Source organism: Pipra filicauda, unplaced genomic scaffold, assembly GCF_003945595.2.
Source record: "Pipra filicauda isolate LSUMZ 115617 unplaced genomic scaffold, ASM394559v2 scaffold482_size497672_pilon, whole genome shotgun sequence".
In the NCBI taxonomy this organism is placed as follows: domain Eukaryota; kingdom Metazoa; phylum Chordata; class Aves; order Passeriformes; family Pipridae; genus Pipra; species Pipra filicauda.
The window spans coordinates 356,598-371,051 of record NW_024104623.1 but is presented as its reverse complement, the minus strand read 5'-3'; the positions used below and the strand labels follow the sequence as shown (position 1 = coordinate 371,051).

The following is a 14,454-nucleotide window of genomic DNA, read 5'->3' as shown; positions in this document are numbered from 1 at the left end:
TCCACCGATGGTGGTGACGGGTGGGCAGGAAACGGGTGCCCCGGGGAAAGTGTCGGGGGAGAGATGTGGTCCCGGACCCGGGGGTAGAGGTGTATGCCTGCGGTCCCGACCGAAGAGCGCCGAGCTCGGGCCGTGAGGGGTGCGGGGCTCCGCCGTGTCCCGACTCCCCCGCCCCCGCGCTCTGCCGCCGTGTCCCGGGCTTCGCCGCCCCCGCAGGCTTTGGCATGTCCCGGACTCCGCCGTCCCTCCGGGTCCCGCCGTGTCCCGGTGCCGCCGTGTCCCGGTCCCGCCGTGTCCCGGTGCCGCCTGTCCCGGTCCCGCCGTGTCCCGTGTCCCGGTCCCGCCCCGTCGGGGCCGTCACGGCCGCCAGGGGGCGCGGGAGGGGGGGAGAGGGAAGGAATGGGGGGGGCGGTGGCGCGGCCGCGGTGCACCATGGGAGTTGTGGTTCGGCGGAGCAGGACTCGCGCTCCCGGCGTGCCGCGCGGCAGCACTGGCCCCGCGGCGCATGCGCGGTGCGGGGCGGCGCGCGCGGCGCGGAGATGGCGCTGCTGCGGCTGCGGGCGGCGCTGCGGGGCCCGGGCGGGCTGAGGGGGCCCGGTGAGCGCGGGCACCGGGGCTCGGGCAGGGGCGGGCACAGGGCCCGGCCGGGCTGAGGGGGCCCTCGGTCCCGGAGCATCCCCCGGGACGCAGCTGCGGGCCGCGGCGTTCCTGCCCCCTCCCAGGCCCTCCCCACTGGGACAGAGCTGGGGGCTGAGAGGGTGTTTTTGCGCCGTGAGGCCCCCAGGGATAGAGGCGGGACCGTGGAGGTGCTGGATGTTGTTTCTCTCCAGAGAACAGGAGCGGGAGGGTTCTGGGTCCCGTCCCAGCTGTGGGGTAGCGCTGCCCATGCTGAGGGTCCTGCCACCCCCTTCGCAGCGCTGGAGTTCGTGGTGTCCCTGGGGTCGCGTTCCCTCCGAGCGTCCGGATCTAGGGAGTGAGGGGCGTCCCTGTCCCTCCTGCCCCTTGCGGCCCTCGGGCGCTGCTTCTGGGGCAGCTGAGCTGAGAAAAGCCACTCGCTCACTTTCACCTCTGTGCCCAGCTGGGCCCTGACCGTAGGGCGGGGCTGGGGGCAGGGAGCGCTCTGAGGGGTGAAGCCTCCTCTGACCCCCTGCACCTTCGTGTTTTTCCGCAGCAGGGGTTCCATGGAGCGTCCTCAGGAGCTACTCATCCGCCAGCACCAAGGAGAAGGCGAACAGGAACAGCACCTGCGAGAGGACGGAGCTGCTGGAAGGTGAGTGCTGGGAGAGCTGCAGTGAGCAGGTAACAGTCAGACCAGCCACAGCTTGGTTCTCGGGATGCTGGGGTGGGTTCCTGAGATGCTGGGATAGGCCCCAACCTGCAGGTGGATCCCAGAGAGACAGTGGTCAGAATCTGTGTCTGGGAGTGGGGCTGGCCAAGGGGGGATAAAGTCCTTGTGTGGATCCTCTTTTCTGAGCACGTTCCTGGCACTCCCAGAGTGAGGCCCAGGGCAGGACAGAACCTTCTGCATTGCATCCCATCACCTCTCTCTGTCTCCCTCCAGTGCTCAAAGCTCGAGCAAAGCAACTCCAAAGCAGTGACGCCCCAGAGGTGACAGTCAACAAGGTGGAGCTGGCCCCGCTGGGCAATGACAAGCACCAGAACCCTCTGCAGAAGGCAATGGCCTCTGGCCCCACACAGGAGCAGCCAGTTCCCAGGGCAGGGTGGTGCCCAGACCGGCCCCACAGCTGGGTCGAGATGTTGCACAAGGAGACGTGCATCCAGCAGCTGAAGTTGGAGCGGAAGTTATCCATGGCTGCCTCCCAGCTGGATCTGGGAAGCCAGGCCAAGGCAGAGGCCAAGCCAAAGGCCAAGATAAAGGCCAAGGCAGAGGCCAAGGCAAAGGCCAAGACAGAGGCCAAGGCAAAGGCCAAGGCAGAGGCCAAGCCAAAGGCCAAGGCAGAGGCCAAGCCAAAGGCCAAGGCCACGGCAAAGGCCAAGGCAGAGGCCAAGGCCACGGCAAAGGCCAAGGCAGAGGCCAAGGCAGAGGCCCAGATAAAGGCCAAAGGCAAACCCAAAGCAAAACCCATGAAAAGCCTGAAGACCTCAAAAGTTCCAAAGGTGAAAGCAGCCACTGCCTGGAGCCAGAGCTCCACCAGCCCCCACAGCCTCTACAGCCACAGCAAGCCCAGGGTGGTGGCAGTGAAGGAAGGTGTGAAGCTGGAGAGGCCTCGGAGGGCACTGAAGGACAAGGACAGCAGCCAGCACAAGGAGACCATCCAGTCCACCCTGGAGTGCTTCCTGTTCCTGCAGCAGCCGGAGCAGGCTGAGCGGATCCTCATGCTGTGCCACAGATCTCCAGTGAAGCAGAAGCTGCTGGATGTCAGTGCCTACAACATTGTGATGCGCTGCTGGGCCAGGAAGGTACTGAGCCACGGGTGCTCTGGGTGGGAGAAGGGATAGCTCAGGAGGAAGAGCCTTGAGCTGGTCATGGTTTTACTTGTAGTTGTCACACCTGCCTTCAGCAAATGTTCAGGGAGCACTTGGCTTCTGCCAAGAGGAACAAAGCTGGCATGAGGCCACGAATCCCTGTGAGGTGGCTTTGAGGGGAAGAAGGGGATGGGGAAGGGAATGGGTAGAGGTGACTGAGTCTAAATAGGAGTAGAGGGGCGTGAAGCTATGATTTTGGGGCTACTGGTGTCGGTGTATCCGCAGCCCCTTTCCCTTCTCATCCCCAGGGCTGCCTGCAGCACATTGACCAGCTGTTTTCCGTGCTGGAGTCCGTCGGCCTGCGGCCCAGCCTGGACTCCTACGCAGCAGCACTGCAGTGCATGGGCCGGAACCAGTCGTCCCCCGAGGCCATCTGGAGGTAACACCTGCCTCAGGTGCCGCTGAGCCCTGGGGCAGCAGCTCCACAGCCTGTGCTGGGAGAACTGGGAGACACGTGGGGCTGGGGCTGGGAAGAGCTGCCCCTGCTGCGTGCACACCTGGATGCTCTGACCATTTTCTCGTGGCCACGTTTTGGGGTGGGCAGAGCTCCTGCAGCACCCTCCCTGCCACCCTCAGCTGCTGGGGAGTTTGTCTGAGATCATGCAGGGAGAGGAGATGTGGGAGGTGAGAACAGCTGCTTCTCTCCCCAGAGCTGGGCTGGGAGAGCCCCTCTCCAGTCAGGGACTCCTTGATTCCCCACCCATCCTGGGCATCTCGCTTCCACTGGCCTCTCTGTCGTTGCCTGGTGGGAATGGCTTGGCTCCTCTGTTTTTACGGCACTTCCGTACAGTTTCCCCTTCTTGGCAGGCTCAGCCAGATAGCCAGTTCCCACAGGGCTCTCTGAAGGAGCATGCTCAGGAGATTCAGGTGGATCTCACGGAGCACAGTGGGCAGGAAAGTGTCAGGCCAAAGCAGGGAGCTGAAGGAGCCCTGTGAGATCCCACAGACTGGGTCTAGGGGCAGTGCCCGGGGCTGGCTGCACAGCCAGCTCCCCGACAGAGGATGGAGAGAGCTGCTGATCCGCTGGTGCTGCACAAACACCTTGGGGATGTATCGCTGGCCTCTGTGTCCTTTGGCTGGCTGACAAGTTCTAGATGCCTCCAAGTGAATATCTTCAGTCAGCTGATTCTGAGGGGGCTGGCAGTGCCCGTCCTGCCTGGTGTGGGAGTTGTGTCAGTGCAGCACACACCGTGGGGCTGCCCGTGGGCAGCACGGTCCCACAGCAGCTGGAGCTCGGCCTCCCTGCCCAGGCCAGGGCTCCACAGTGGTGCAGGCTGAGAGATGGACACCTGATCCCTGTAACCTGAGGGGGGTGACCTTGTGGGACTGGCTGTGCTGAGGCAAATCCCGCCCCAGCAGCTCCTGCACAGCAGGCTCAGGCCCCTGGGGAAGATCGAGCCTGTCCTGTCTGCCCCTCCTCAGATACCTGGAGCAGCTGAAGAGCGATGGCTTCCACGTGGATGAGCTCTTCCAAAAGTGCCTGTTTGAGGAAGATGAGAAGGAGAAGATTCTGAGGGCCATCAGGACTGTCCTGCCCGACTACCAGCTGCCCCCTCCACCCAAGCCCCAGACCTGCAAGTCTGCTCTGCTCCAGGACTTCTACTCCAAAGTAAGCCACAGAGCTCAGGGAGGTGTTGGAGCTGGCCAGGTGATGTTCACAGGTGTCCTCAGGTCCAGCTCAGGACTCTATAAGGGAAGCATTTTTAGCATGGTCTTTGCTCAATAGCCCACACAAATCATCAAATGGATGATATTACCAACAGCCTTACAGAGGAAGAGTGAAGCCAAGGGCTGGCAGGGGCCTGGAGGTGACCTTTATGTGCTAGAAGGGCTGTTTGGGGAGGTGCTTGACCATGACACAAGAGCAGAGCAGCCTGTGGGATTTACCAGCTAGAGACGTCTGGACTTGTTCTACAAGCCTCTTGGAGGGAAGCTGGGAGGATGAGCATGACATAGTGCCTTGCACTTGTTTCAGGAAAAGGTGGTGTCATACCCCAAGCTGGATTTCTCTGTGGAGGAGTTGCAGGAGCGTTTCCAGCAGCAGCTGGAGATGGAGTTGAACAACACCATAACCATCGAGTCAGTGGAGGCAGCCAAGCCCCCAACCCCGCAGGCTGTCAAAGCGGTAAAGCTCAAGAGGTCTGGGGGCAGGGGGGCACTGCAGCCCTTGGGACCTGTGGGAGAGACTGGGGGTCCGTGGGCTGAAGAGGTGGTCAGCTGACCAGCTCTCTTACTTCTTCTTCCATGCAGCGTGAGCTGCTGGGCACCCTCCGCTCCCAGTGGCACGATGCTGTTCTCCAGGCCCTGCAGAAGTCCAAGCACAGCATGGTTAAGGCCAGGGCACTGTCAAAGTACAACATGCTCTACCCCTACCTGTGCCTGCTGCCGGATGAGGAGTACGTGGGCATCATGCTGCAGGTAGGAACCTGCCCTGCCTCATGGGAGCAGGGCCAGACTATCAGCCATGGGACTGTCACAGAGCACTGATGTCCAGCGAAATTCAAACTTCTGAGAGTTTTCCCAGGTTATTAGGTGAAGGCTGTCTGTTCCCTGTGTGGAGCAGCCAGAGAAGTCTCTGCCCTGCCCTGGTTGTGTTTTCTTCCTCGACGTTTGCTCAGCATTGTGGGAATCAGAATCTTCCTGTGCTCCCTCATAGCAGCTTCTAATCCTGCTCTGTCTCTCTGTTCTGTCTCTCTGTTCCTCCTTCCTAAGACCCTCTCCGTCTTCCCTTTTTCCAGGTCCTCAACACACTCTCTCCACAAGGAGAGTCCCTGGCTGTCCTGGCCAGGGAGCTGAGCAACAAGGTCTACAGCAGGTACGTCACCCATAGGAAGCTGCGCAGCCACCAGCTGGAGAAGCTGCAGGGTGTCTATGAGGACTACATCCACCTGCTGGCAAAGGACAGCCAGGTAGGAGCCCTTGGAGTCAGGTGTCCTGTGTAGGAGAGCTCTGGACTTGAGCAGGGTGCACTTTGCATGGCAGGAGGGGATGGGAAGGGAGAAAGGGGCCTCCAGGGCCAGGTGAGCAGGTCATTTCCAGAGCTGAGTGTACGTGGCTTGCGGGGGGGGCAAGCAGGTCTGCAATCTGGGAGGGAGGGGCAGGGTGTTGTGGGGATGGAGTGTCAGCACAGGGATCTGGTGGGAGGAAGGGCTTTGCAGCGCTGCTGTCCTGATTCTCACTGCTGGGCTTGCCCCAGCCTCCTCAGCCATCCTTCCCCGAATACCCATCAGGGAGGACCTCACAAGGACACAGAGACAGGAGGAACCTTCTCAGAACCGTGTCCCAGATAGATAGATCCCATTTAGCAAACCCCCTGGGAGCAGTGTCTGGCCCCTCCAGCTGACCCGCGTTTTCTCCTTCCACCTCCTAGCCTGACCAGTACTTGCCACGGGAATACTGGGAGAAGCTGGTGGCAGAAGCAGGCTTAGGTTCCTCCCTGACCTTGAAGGACTGCAGCTGGCCGTACGCGGTCCTCATGCGCCTGGGCATGCACATGCTGGAGCTCCTGGTGAAGGCCGTCACGGTGCCCAGGAACCTCCTCAATCCTCGTCTGGAGTCCAAGTCTATTCCTGTCCTCTACCACATCTACTCCTACCAGAACATGTGGCAGGTGAGCCTTGTCCTGGGGGCTCTGGAACTGTGCAGGTCACCCCTTCATGAAAACCAGACCCTTGCAAGGCCCTTTTCCCTCCCTGCTGCCATTCCTGCTCAGGGACACTTTGAGGAGCCCCTGGTTCTCCTTACTTCATGTGATCCGTACAGGATGGCTGACCACAGGCTCTTCCAGACTCCAGCCCTAATCCTCTGCTGCTGACCTTCCCCTCTCTGATTCTCTCCAGGTTGGGCTGATAAAGCCCCATCCCATCTTCTCCCAGATTGTGACGGATGCTGCAGAGACCACGCTGACCTTCCATTCCTCTGCCATGCCTATGCTGTGTCCCCCAGTGCCCTGGACCTCCCCCCATTTCGGTGCCTTTGTCGTGAATGACACCAAGCTGATGCGCTTCGTGGATGGGGACGTCCAGCATCAGCTGCTGCTGGAGCAGTGTCCGCCCGTGAACCTCCATCCCGTGCTGGATGCCCTGACCCAGCTGGGCAACTGCGCTTGGAAGATCAACCAGCCGGTGCTGGATATAATCATCTCCATCTTCAACGACAAAGGCAACGAGCAGCTGGACATCCCACCGCCCCTCTCTGAGGCCCCCAAGCCTCCCACCGCTCCCGGCCATTCCTCGACCTGGAGCAAGTCCCTCAAGCGCGAGCTGTTGCTGTGCAAGAAGAAGGCTGCAGAGATGCACAGCCTGCGCATGGACGCGCTCTACAAGCTCTCCATCGCCAACTACGTCAGGGACAAGGTGTTCTGGTTCCCTCACAACATGGATTTCCGCGGCAGGACTTACCCGTGCCCGCCGTATTTCAACCACCTGGGGAACGATGTCACCCGGGCCATCCTGCTGTTTGCAGAGGGGAGGCCACTGGGGCCCAGGGGCCTCGACTGGCTGAAGATCCACCTCATCAACCTGACGGGGCTGAAGAAGAAGAACGCCTTGCAGGAGCGGCTGGAGTACGCCAACGAAATCATGGAGGAGATCCTGGACTCAGCTGACCACCCGATCACGGTACGTGGGAGCTTCTAGAACGTAAAATAAAATGGCAATCAAATCCATTTTGAAACATAAACATTTTGAAAGATACATTTTTGAGAGAAAAAAGGGAATCAAAGCAATGCAGAGATTCCTAAATAGCACATTTCTGTTTGAAAACATGATGAAATACGAGGGAAGTTGGAGGCATGATGGGAGGAGAAGCTGTGCCTAGCGTATCCCGGGAGCACGGGGGCTTCTGCCTATGCTGTGATTTCTACCAGCCTGTGCTTTCACGTTCCCAGGGCAGGAAGTGGTGGATGAACACTGATGAGCCCTGGCAAGCCTTGGCATGCTGTATGGAAATCGCCAAAGCCTCAAGGTCCCCAGATCCGGCAGCCTACATCTCTCACTTCCCAGTTCACCAGGTAGGAGCCCAGCAGATCTGCATGGCCCATGTGAGGCTCAGCAGGGCAGGAGAATGGGACAGGCGGGAAGGAGCATCCCTTGGCTCAAGCAGAGCCTGGCTGGGAGAATGCTGGCAGCTGCTGCAGGGTGAGAGCCAAGCCAGTCTCACCTTCTCCAGCCACAGGATCAGGACTGGAAGTTGGCCTAGCATGACAACACCTGCATGTCTGGAGTGTTCAGAGCTGTACTGAGTCTTCAGGGATTTTTGCTCCACTCCCATTCCAAGGCTGAAGCCAAACAGCTCTACAGGAGCTGAGATGGGAGGTCTGGAACTGAGAAAGGCAATGGGAACAGAACTGGTTGTCCCCCGCATTCAGTGTCCTGGCTGTCACCATATGCCTTGTCCTTGCTCTGGGCTAGTGCAGTCGCTCAGGTGCTGCTCAGCTCCCTGAAGGCCCCTGTCCTTCCTGCCTGCATGGGGACCGTGGCTGATTGTGGTCCCTGGGGGGGGGCTGCTCCTTTCCTGAGGAGATTGGGTGGCTCTAACTGAGTGGGGGGAACAGCGCTTGTTCTGCCAGTAGCAATGGTCTGGAATGTGCGTGAGACAGTCGGGACTGATATTTTGATGACAACAAAAGATCAAGAGAGCAGCAGGGGGTGTGTGGAGGGTGCAGCTAATGAAATTCCGGCAAGGACTTCTTCTGGAGGGCACCACGGTCTCGTTCCGCCTGAGTCATCAGCGCTCAGTTAATGGAGCCATCAGGACATGCTACACTGCAGGGAGCAGGGAGGGGGGTGCAGGGAGGAGGGGGTCCTGCCTGAGGAGTGGTCCTGGGACAGCTGCAACCCCCTGCAACCAGGGAGTGCCCGAGCCCAGGGGGGCAGGAACAGCAGCACACCTCCTGCGAGAAACGTTGCTGCCGGTGTGGTCTGGGGAGCACCAGAACTTCCTGCGCTTTTCCTTCCCTTTTCTATCCTCAGCAGATGAGCTCTGTCCACGTGCTAACTCCTTGTTTCCCCTCTGCTCTTCCCACACGCAGGATGGCTCCTGCAACGGGCTGCAGCACTACGCAGCGCTCGGCCGGGACCTCATCGGTGCTTTGTCTGTCAACCTGATGCCCTGCAGTGTCCCCCAGGATGTCTACAGTGCAGTGGCCCAGCAGGTGAGGCACAGCAGGGGCGTGGGGGGGGTCCTTTTGGACCTGCCTCCTCCCCTTGGTGCACAGGGTCACTCCTGCTCCTGAGGAGAAAGGTGGGAATAAGACCAGTGTACAGAGGGCTGGAGGGGCATGAGCTGGTCAGAGACAGGGAGTCTCCATCCCTGAGTGGGATCTGGCTGGACATCTGTCCTCATAGAGGTGGCTGTGAGAAAACCCCTGGAATTTCTGCTGTCCTCACTTCTGAATGAAGCCTGGGAGAAGTAATTCAGAGAGGTGGAAGAGGGTGTTCCTCATCCCTTGGTCTTGGATGGCCCATGAGTTATGAGATTTTCTTCCTTTGAGCTGAGTAGGAAGGAGAGGGAAGAGATTCAGCCTTTGGCACTGCTATGAAGTCTTTGGTGTCCTTGGCAAGACATGATGTGAAATGAGCTGCTGGAAGAGTGCTGAGACCTGCCAGGCTCACTCAGCTGGCATTGGACCCTGGTTCTCCCGTCTGGGTCTCAGCAGGTTTTCTGCAGGCAGCACCACACCAGAGAGCAGGAGCAGCTCACGAGGGTGCAGGGCTTGCTCAGTTATCACTGGGGGGCAGAGGCAGGAGAACCTGAGTTCTGACCCATAGTCCTAGAGCCGTGTCCTTGTCCCAGCTGGCAACACCAACCTGTCAAGGGACAGTGCAGAGGCAGCAGGGGAGGCTCTACAGGCATGGTTACCTGTGCTTGATCCCCTCAGCAGGTGATTTCTGTTATCCAGGGTGGTGAAAATGGGCTGCAGGAATTCTGATGGGAGCTCAGACCAGGCAGCACACGGGAGGGTCTCATGTGGCCCCAGCCACAGAGGGGGCTCAAACCAGCGTGGCTCACACTGGGGCTGACCCCTGGGGCACTCTTCTCCTCAGGTGGAGGAGTTTCGGAAGAAGGACGCCGAGCGGGGGGTGAAGATCGCCCAGGTGCTGCAGGGCTTCATCAGCCGCAAGGTGGTGAAGCAGACGGTGATGACGGTGGTGTACGGGGTCACGCGCTACGGCGGCCGCCTGCAGATAGAGAAGCGTCTCAAGGAGATCGATGACTTCCCTGAGGTGACCTGCCTCTGTGTCCCCCTTCCCTGGGTCCTGGCACTTTCCTCTGCGTCTTTTGCTGTCCCTTTGCCTGACCCATCGCTCTGCCTCTGGTCTGTGCAGGAATACTTGTGGGAAGCATCTCACTACCTGGTGAGGCAGGTGTTCAACAGCATCAAGGAGATGTTCTCAGCAACTCGAGATATCCAGGTGAAAAGCCTCTTGCATCTTATCTCCCTCTGCTTTTTCTTCTTCCCTGGTCCGCTCATACATAGACCAGGGGGAGAGATGGTTCTCCTGGGTCCTGGCCCAGAGAGGATCCTCCTCCTCCCAGCCCAGAGGTGTGGGATTGTGCTACTTGCCAGTAAGCAAGTCCCAGTCTGTGGTAGGAATCGGGGTGGCCCACACTGGGAGGGGATGGGGTCTCCCAGCTTCACACTAACTCCGGCTGCTTCTTCACCTCTTCTGAAGCACTGGCTGACAGAGAGTGCCAAGCTCATCTCCCAGTCGGGGCGGACAGTGGAGTGGGTCACACCGCTGGGGCTCCCCATCGTGCAGCCCTACTATCGCTTCAAGTCCACTGTGGTGAGTGAGTGTTTGGTGTGAAGATTCATCCACCCCTCCCTGTGCCATGGTGGGAGCAGGGAGGAGCTGGGATGGAGCCTGGCAGGTTGGCACCACCGGTGGGTGAGCCTGCAGAGCAGGTAAGATCCGTGTGTACAGGAACATCCTCCAGCCTCATCGCTCCCTGCAGAGCCTGGAGGGTGTGGGTGGGCTGGTGAGGAAGCTCTTCTGCTCTGTCCCACTCAGGCAGCTGGGGCACGGGCCGTTCCCCGCTCCAAGGAGCCTCCTCGGGGCTCGTGTGACTCAGTCTCACTGCTGTCGCCTCCCACGCGCACTGCGCTGACTCACGTCCCCCGGCCCGTCTCATCCCTGTGCTGCTCACCTCCAGCAGCCCCTCTCAGGCTGATTCACCCTGCGAGGGCTGTCACGGGGAAGGGGTGCAGGATGCCTGCCAGTATCCTCAGGAGGGGAGCTGGGCAAGGTGTCACTGAGGAGTGGCAGCTGCCACAGTGCTGGGACACCCTGAAAAGGCACAGGGGGGTGGGGCAGTGCCCAGCCCCCTGTGCTGCGGGCAGTGCAGGGTAGTGACTGGTCTCCTCTCTCCACTCACAGCTGAATTGTGGCATGCAGAACTTGAGCGTGAGAACCCCCAGTAGCAGCCAGTAAGTACAAAAGTATACTGTGCCCCTGGTGACCCCAGCCTGTGCTCTGGGGACAAGGCCTTCCCATCAGGGAAGCTGTCAAGGAGTGCCAGAGCTCCTGTTATCCCCCTGAGCTGCAGAGAGCTGGACAGAGGAGCAGGGCCCTGGAGCCCTCCAGGGCAGCCCCCTCAACCCTGGGCTGAGGTGGCACTGCCTCTGTGCTGGCGCTCTCATCTTTGGCTCTGAAGTGCCCCAGCTCCTCCGTGTCCCACTGTGCCACAGGAAGCCTGATACTGTGAAGCAGAAGAACGCCTTCCCCCCCAACTTCATCCACTCCCTGGACTCCACACACATGATGCTCACGGCTCTGCACTGCTTCAGGTAGGAGTGGGCAACTGGGCTCTCAGCTGGCTCTTCCTTGGCTCAGGACTCTTCTGGGAGGGTGTCACTGGGCAAGGTGCCATGTGGGACTAGGGATTCCCTGGTGGGTGGGAGTTTGGGGTTCCTGGCAGAGAAGGGGTGAGAGGAGACAGTGGCACAGCGACATCCTGGGATCTCTGAAGACCTGCAGGGGCCATGCAGGGAGTCCCCCTCCTTATGTGGCCTGTGCTCCTGTCCCAGCCAGAAGGTCTACATGGGGTGGGGGTCATCACACAGAGGGGCTCTCAGCACTACTTCATGGCACCTTTGCCCCCTCCCAGGCAGGGTCTGACCTTCGTCTCGGTCCACGATTGCTACTGGACTCACGCACTCACCGTGGACATCATGAACCAGGTAAGTGTCCTCTGGGGTCCCTTGTGAGCAAGATCTGGCTGATCTGTGCCAGGCCTCGCCTCCCCAGGGCTTTGCTCCATAGGCTGATTGATTCACCCAGGTGAAGTGAACCTGGAATGCTTGCTGGCAGTCGCAGCTGATTTGCTGGTGCCTCATCCCCTCCCATACTGCAGGGAGTGTGTGGCAGAATCTCTGTTCAGAATCTGAACAGAGCCCTGGCAGAGCTGGTGCCCTTGCCCTGTCCTGGGCCCTTCCCTCTGCAGTGCTGTGAGTGCTGTTGTGCCTGTGGGGGTCAGCCTCTGCTTCCCACCTCCCCAGGCTGATTCCTGCACCCTTGTCTGGCAGCACCTCCTTCCCGCTCCTGCTGCTTTCCTGCCCCTTAACTCTAACCTGCCACTGGGGGAAGGAGGGAAAATGCCTCCTAACCTGCGCCTCACCCTGTCTCCCTGGGTCAGATCTGTCGGCAGCAGTTTGTGGCTCTGCACAGCGAGAAGATCTTGCAGGATCTGTCTGAGTTTATGCTGGAGAAATACTGCAGGTATTCCTGGCCTGTTAGTTTCCCCCACCATGCTCCTTCCTGCCTGCACCAGTTCCCTCTCCCAGAGATCGTGTCCAGGTGCTGACAGGTTGTGTCACCTGCCTGGGGGTTGCTCTGGGTAGAACCTATCCTTCCTTCTTGCCTGACACCCAAATTGCCTTCAACCTCAGTGTGAAAAATAAGGGCTCTGCACCCTCTTGCTGCAGAACTGAGGGAGGGTTTGGCAACCTTAGGGCCTGCCCTGGGCTGCTGTGGTCAGGGCTGGGCTCCTGCTCCCACTCGAGGGTGCACGGTCTGTTTTGGAAGAGCTGAATCCTGTTGTCATGGGCTGCACTGGGGGGCAGAGGAGGGTGTGCCTTCTCCCAGAGCTCCCATGTTGATTTGCTTTCTTCTGGTTCATCCAGCCCCAACACAGAGACCATAGCCGCCTGGCAGAAGAAACTAATGGAGCAGCTGTCAAATGTCCCCAGGACAGGTAGGAGCATGGGATAGGAACTGCAGAGCTCAGGAGTGGTTTGGAGACAAGGGAAATGAGATGGAGTGGCCCCCAAAAGACAGAAAGCCAGAGCTGTCCCATAGGATCAGGTGTTCCCTCCTGTGCTGGACTGCAGAGCCATGGGACAGAGCCTGGACACGTTCCCCTGTATCATCCCTGTAAGCATCCCTCCCACTGATCCCCCGGGGAATTTCCCCCGGGCTGACCGAGCTCATCCCATCCCGCTCTTGTTCTGCTCCCATCTGTTTCCAACCATGAGCATTTGCTGGGAGATGGGACTGAGGGACTCAGCATAGTAATTGCCAAGATCTAGATGATATACATGCAATGGGATTAAGGCAATTAGTTTAACTCCTTCTAATCCCTCAGCCCTGTGTCTGCCAGGCCATCTGGCTCTGCCTGACCTCTGTGCAGAGTGTTCCATGGGTAGCACGGTCCAGGGGCTGGGATCCTTCATACCCTGAGGCTGCTTCTCTCCCCCTTGTCCATCCCTACCCTGCTTTCTGACCTCTCCTCTTCCTCACTCCCCCCAGGTGAATTCAACCTCAAGCAGGTGATGGATTCCACCTATTTCTTCAGCTGAGCCGTGGCTGCCTGCAGAACCCTGAGCTACCTCTGGACCTCTCTGGCTGCAGTGGGTTCCAGGCCTGTCCTCCATCTCATGGGGAAGGGGGTGCAGCTGCCAGCCCAGCAAGAGACCTGCCCCACAGCGAGGTGCTGGGGCACACTGGGACTCTGCAGGAGCAGCCAGTGGGGGCCAGGCTCTGCACTGTTTGCCATCGCTGCCTGTGTCCCAGCACCTGGAGAGGGCACCCAGCCCTGAGCTGGGGTGGGGCCAAAGGGGCAACAGTAGACAGGGCTGGCTCCCCACAAACTTCACCTGTTGCCTGTCCTGGGGTGCTGTTCCTTTCCACCAGTGGAGCTCAGACCTGGAGGGACAGGCAGCCACTCTGGACGCAGCAGGAGCCCTGGCCCTGCTCTTGGCTATGGGGTGGGTGCTGCTCCATGCTCTGCCCCAGCTCTGGGCACTGTCCCCACTCTGTAGCACAGCCTCTGCAGCTCCTGACTCCCATTTCCAGGGCGGGGTTTTGCTGCTGCTCACTGGGGCTCGAACAGGGAAAACCACTAATTCAGGGGTCAACATGTACAATACTGTAAATAAAATGGTTTTTGAAATACGAGATGGGACCTGTGTGCTCCTTGGCATCTTTGCCTGAAGGCTGCAGGGTGCCTGGGCTCTCGCCTCACCTTCCAGGGGGTGTGGGGAGATGGGACTGCTGCCTCCCCAGCCTGGTCCTGTTCTACTGACTGGTTGGGCTTCAGTTGCTCACAGGAGCATCACATTCTGAAAATGCTTTTGTAGCAGAAACACAGAACTCTGCCAGTGTAGCTGCAGAGGGAGTGGGGCTTTCATGGGGTCCAACTGCAGCCTTTCCAGCCAGGAGCCTCCTATCTCCCCAGACGGTGACCTCCCAGGCCTCCTCTCCACTGGGGTGGTGTTGGAGATGGTTGGCATCTTGCAGCTGCGTGTTTGGTCCAGTTCTTGGCTGCACCCTGTACCCACAGTCTCCTGTCCCAGCCTGCTCCCAGCTTCTTCCTGGCTGCTGCTGGAGCAAGGGGAAAGCTGCTGGGAGGAGGCTTTTCACCTTGTCGCTTTTCTGGCAGGGAGTCAGCTCTTCAAAGGACAAAGCTGCATCCCACAGCCCACGCTGGGACTGTGCCCAGTGCTCAGGCTCCCTGGGCCAGGGA

At 59.7% G+C, this 14,454-nt stretch overlaps 1 protein-coding gene across 1 annotated transcript; it reads left to right on the top strand.

The window, feature by feature from the left end:
- The first annotated feature begins 539 nt into the window (after positions 1 to 539).
- POLRMT (RNA polymerase mitochondrial) lies at positions 540 to 13,886 on the top strand. Its single transcript, XM_027713122.1, has 21 exons — positions 540 to 597; positions 1,175 to 1,270; positions 1,562 to 2,421; positions 2,736 to 2,866; positions 3,910 to 4,096; positions 4,463 to 4,612; positions 4,738 to 4,905; positions 5,226 to 5,396; positions 5,858 to 6,097; positions 6,327 to 7,106; positions 7,376 to 7,498; positions 8,519 to 8,641; positions 9,534 to 9,713; positions 9,816 to 9,902; positions 10,164 to 10,277; positions 10,869 to 10,918; positions 11,180 to 11,278; positions 11,599 to 11,671; positions 12,127 to 12,209; positions 12,614 to 12,684; positions 13,239 to 13,886. The coding sequence occupies exons 1-21, from the start codon at positions 540 to 542 to the stop codon at positions 13,286 to 13,288; spliced, it is 3,894 nt and encodes a 1,297-aa protein (XP_027568923.1). The 3' UTR covers positions 13,289 to 13,886.
- The last annotated feature ends 568 nt before the right edge of the window (positions 13,887 to 14,454 follow it).

What these genes read in the sequence shown, in the direction of transcription:
- POLRMT (XM_027713122.1), top strand. Translation starts at nt 540, where the DNA reads ATGGCGCTGCTGCGGCTGCGGGCGGCGCTGCGGGGCCCGGGCGGGCTG. An exon ending in CCCCGCAGGCTGTCAAAGCG is followed by an intron (nt 4,613 to 4,737) that starts GTAAAGCTCAAG and finishes TCTTCCATGCAG; the next exon opens with CGTGAGCTGCTGGGCACCCT. An exon ending in TGCTGGCAAAGGACAGCCAG is followed by an intron (nt 5,397 to 5,857) that starts GTAGGAGCCCTT and finishes TCCACCTCCTAG; the next exon opens with CCTGACCAGTACTTGCCACG.